At 43.4% G+C, this 5,000-nt stretch overlaps 1 protein-coding gene across 1 annotated transcript in view; it reads left to right on the forward strand.

The window, feature by feature from the left end:
* The window catches only part of LOC113816315 (BMP-binding endothelial regulator protein), a 63,829-nt gene that overhangs the window by 51,400 nt on the left and 7,429 nt on the right, over nucleotides 1-5,000 (forward strand). The window contains exons 4-6 of the mRNA XM_070126648.1: nucleotides 1,459-1,641; nucleotides 2,724-3,100; nucleotides 3,475-3,588. Coding sequence (XP_069982749.1) covers nucleotides 1,459-1,641; nucleotides 2,724-3,100; nucleotides 3,475-3,588 — 674 coding nt within the window. The remainder of the gene's footprint in view (nucleotides 1-1,458; nucleotides 1,642-2,723; nucleotides 3,101-3,474; nucleotides 3,589-5,000) is intronic.

Here is a 5,000-nt window from a genome sequence, read left to right on the forward strand (position 1 = left end):
CTGTCTGTTGCCCGGCTAATGAGGCCCCCTTGTTTACCGGTCGTGGGGCCTGCGACATGTCACGCCCACTCCGCCCACGCTGCTTATCCCCTCGGCCGTGTTCCCCTCTCCTCTTTATTCTCTCCCCTTTTCTCTCTACTCTCCTCTCTCCGCTTCTCTGTATTCTCATCTCCCCTCTTCTCTCTACTCTTCTCTCCCCTCTATTCTGCTCTCCCCTCTTGTCTCTACTTTCCTCTCCCCCCTCTTCTCTCCGCTTCTCTCTACTCTACTCTCCTCTCCCCTCTCCCCTATTCTCTCCTCTTCCCTCTTCTCTCTTCTACTCTCCTCTCCCCTCGTCTCCATCCCCTTGTATTTCTCTTCCTTTACTCCTCTTTCTTGTCCTTCTCCTTCTTCCTTTATCTTCTATTCTTTCTCCTTTGACTTCCTCTATTCCATTTCTTTATTCCCTCCCTTTTCCAACATCTTTTTTTCCCTCTCTCTTCCCCTCTCTTTCCCCAGCTCCTCCAGTCTCCCTCCCCTTCTGTTTTTTTCCTCAACTTTCCCCTTGCCAAGAAACAAAGGGAGGGAGAGGGGGAGGGAGGGAGGGAGGGGGGAGAGAGGGAGAGAGAAGAGACAGAGAGGAGAGAGGAGAGAGAGAGAAAAAAAATACAAACAGACAGTTTAATTTAATTTATTTTTTTCTTCTTAAAAGGACTGTCTATTGTAAATTCTCTATTGATTTTTATCTATCTGAATTAGTTTTATCTGCTTATTCATTACGATTTTTTATTTATTTATTCATTTATCAAATTACTTAATTATTTATTCGTTTATCCACCCACGTACTTATTCATGTTTTTCATTTATCCATTTAATTACATATTCATTTCTTTATAAACCTTTTTTTATAGATTTAGTATGCATTGTCATGAACTATTAACAAGGATTGTCCCACTACTAATCCCTAATCCTTTTCCAGTCACAGAGAGGCCATTTCACAAAAGACGTGAAATTCCCACAAATCACTAATCCTTGAATCGCCAATCACACTTCACCAATCCATTAAATGTCATTCTCACCAAAGAGCAAGTCCTACCAACTAATCCACCGAATCCCCAGTCCTTTAAGTGTCATTCTCACCAAGTAGGAAATCCTGCCAATCACACGTGTCACCAATCCTTGATTCGCCAGTCCTACAACTCATCGAAGCTTTCCCTTGCCATTCTCACCAGGAAGCACGCTCCTACCAATCGCAAATCTTCCAATCCTTGAAACTCCACCCTACCAATCCCCCCAATCCCTAGCTATTGGTTATGCCTTGTCGCCCACCCCACCCCCCTCAACTTTACTCTTCTCTCCCCTCTTCCTAGCCGTCTATCTCTCCTCCCCTCTCCTCCTCCCTCTTCCCTCCTCGATTAGGAATGACTTACCAATCCCCCAATCCTTTCTCCCACTCACCACGCCCTCTCCCTCCCGCAGGCTGTTGGCTGGAAGGTCGTCGCGTGCCCGAGGGTGAAGTCGTGACCTCCAAGATCGACCCTTGCGTGCGTTGCGTGTGCTTCGACGGCAAACTCACGTGCGAGAAGAGGTCGTGCCCGGTCCTCTCCTGCCCCGAGACCAGGCAGGTCCTGTCTCATGACGGCTGCTGCATGACCTGTAGGGGTGAGTGACTCTAGGGTGTTCTAGCGGGGTGTTCTGAGAAGCGTGTGTCTCGGTAGAGTCATGCATGGGGGTGTTCTTAGGGTGTATAGCTTATTTTTTTTTAGGGTGTATTCTTTTTAAGGTGTATGGCTTGATAGGGTGAATGAGTGGGGTGTCTTTAGGGTGCAAGGGTTTCCAAGGTGGGTCAGGATGTGTCAGGGTTCTTGACAGAGTGAGTGAGGGTGGGCTGAAGAGTGCATGACCTGCCACGGTGAGTGATGACATTGCTGCAGGATTTGACAGGATGAGTGCGTGCGTGTCCTTGGGTGCATGGCATGTCCAGGTGAGTAAGTGGGTGTCCGGAGGGTGAATGATTTATCAAGGTGTGTGAGTGAGTGTCAGATTTTTGGATGCATGATTTCTGACAGGGTGAGGTGAGTGTTTTAGTGTCTTGCCAGGGAGAGTGACGAGGAGATTGTGCTTGAAGTTCGCTGCTCCATGATTTCTTTTTTTTTGCTTTTTTTGAGTGAGTGAGAGAGGTCATAGTGTCGCATATCCTAATAGAGGGAGTAACTGCAGAGTTCCTAGTGCTGCATTACTTCGCAGGATGAGTGCTGCTGATTTCCCAGTGCTGTATCTGTGACCTTATCAGCTGATTGCTACCTGGGTGCTCAGTTCCTCATGTGTGCGACCTGCCAGGGTGGGTGAGCGTTGGGTGCATGGGGCTTCCTCTCCGTCGGGCGTGTGTGTGCTACGGCAAGCCAAGGTCAGGCGATCAACAACAAACACGCTGTCAAGTCTGTCCCAAAGAGGAGCTGCCTGCGCCGCACGCTCGCTGCCGGGGAGGCTGCAGGTCCATGCTGCGGGAGGGAAGGGAAGGACTTGTATCGTGTAGGTGAATAGATTGATAGAAGGATAGAGAGAGATAGACAGATAGATTGAGATAGATAGATAGATAGATAGATAGATAGATAGATAGATAGATAGATAGATAGATAGATAGATAGATAGATAGATAGATAGATAGATAGATAGAGAGTGCGTGAGAGCGACTGCCTCCCCCAGCCCCGTTGGCGTCCCCTGACTGACCTCTCCTCCCCCAGGGTCGCGCCCGATGATCACCCCGCCGGGAGGCCGCTGCTTCCTCACGGGCTACCTGTACATGAGCGGCGCCGAGCGCTCGGTGGACCCCTGCACGACCTGCACGTGCTCCGAGGGCTTCATCACGTGCGAGCGGCGCACGTGCCCGGTGCTCAACTGCTCGCAGGAGTTCCAGGTGACCCACGAGAACGAGTGCTGCCCCTCCTGCAGCGCCGCCGCCCAGCTGGAGAGCGTCTGCCACGAGTTCGGGACCATCTACAGGGACGGCGACACGTGGCAGCTCGACAAGTGCACGTCGTGCTCGTGCGACGACGGCAAGGTCACGTGCCACGTGTTGCCCTGCGAATACTACAACAAGCCGTGCCCGCCGGGGTACAGGGTGCGTTGGGCTGCGGCCGCTGTGCTGTTTGGGAAGGGCCGATTGGCGTCCTTTTTATGGTCGGGGAATCTGTGTTATGGCTAGCTCTTGGGATTTATTTGCGCTTTGAAGGTTATTGTCAAACTTATTGAATCAAAAAGGATTTTAATGAGACATATGTAAGAAATATGATATATATATATATATATATATATATATATATATATATATATATATATATATACATACATATATACATACATACATACATACATACATATTCAAATCACTTGAAAAAATATATAAAAAAATGCCTGAAAAAATATATAGATAGATAGACAAACAGACAGGCAGACAAATAAACCCCCCCACTACGCCCCCCTCCCCCCCAACAGCGCGTGGAGTCGGACAGCGAGTGTTGCCCCAGGTGCGAGAAGGCCCCCGGGGTCTGCGTGGTCTTCGGCGACCCCCACTACAGGACCTTTGACGGCGTCCTCTTCAACTTCCAGGTCAGTCCCTCTTCTCTGATTCTCGGTTGTGTCTGTCTTCGTCGGTTGATTTAGCTTTAGAATGAAGAGAAAAGAAACAGAGGAAGGAATATGGATGAAAAAAAATTGGGATAAAATGTGAATGTTTGATGCACTGGTTGAATATACACACACGCGCCCACTCACATAAACAAAGACACACACACGCCAAACCAAACAAAGAGAGGAGAACGATTCCAGTAAACAAGATATAAATAATAGCAAATAATGTTGAAGAAAAAAAAAGAGTAGAATTAATCTCCTGTTTATTTCTACTTATGAAACGAAGTTGTTTTCAGTTAACAGTTAACAGAAATCCTTGCATCACCCACGACTGTTTGAAGGTTAGTCCCAAAAAGGGCTAACACTTGACCTTAAACGATAATAAAGAATATCCTGATTACAATCATTGCAGAAAAGTAATTAAGATAACACTAAAGACATGGATTAAACACTGAGAACTGGGGTATTAACGATTAAATTGCTCATTCTCTCAAGGGGTTGTTAGATACTAACACTAATAGTGCTGTAAGTAGTGACGGTGTTATTCGTAGTCAAGTGGTATGATTAATACTAACAATCATATGTATTTAACAATAAACGTATTAAATAGAAAGAAAATAAAGGGGCAGCCATAAAGATGATAATAATAATAATTGTTAATTAACGACATGAGAACAAAACGACAACAACAATAGAATGTAAAGCAACAGCAGTAATGACAATATAATTGATAAGTGTAATAACGATAAACGTGATAGCATTGATGATGATTATGACGCAAATACTACTACTACTACTGCTATAACGATAATGATAATGCTGCTGATGATAATATTGATGATATTGAAAAATGCAAGAATGAGAATAGAAACAACAGTAATAATAATAATAATAGAAATAATGATGATGATAATGATAATGGTATTATTGATAATGATAATATCCATAATAACAATGATAATGATAGTAATAATGATGATTATAAAAATAATAATAGTAATAATGATGATTATCAAAAATAGAATAACAAAAATTATTATAATTGTGGTGATGGAGATGATAGTGATAATCTCACTTGTAACAGTAATAGTAGTAGTAGTAATAGTAATAGTGGTAACAATAGTAGAATGATCATGTTAATGATCATTTAATAGTAACGGTGATACTAATAATAATCATGATATTGATGATAACAATAATGATGATGATGATGATAATGATAATGATAATCGTAATAATAATGATTGCAATAATAGTAATAATGATAATAATAAAGATAATAAACATGATAAAAGTAATAGTAATGATGATTATGATAATGATGATGACAGTAATAATAGTAATAATGATAATAATGATAATAATAATAATAATGAGACTGATAAATAAAA

Source organism: Penaeus vannamei, chromosome 10, assembly GCF_042767895.1.
Source record: "Penaeus vannamei isolate JL-2024 chromosome 10, ASM4276789v1, whole genome shotgun sequence".
In the NCBI taxonomy this organism is placed as follows: Eukaryota; Metazoa; Arthropoda; class Malacostraca; order Decapoda; family Penaeidae; genus Penaeus; species Penaeus vannamei.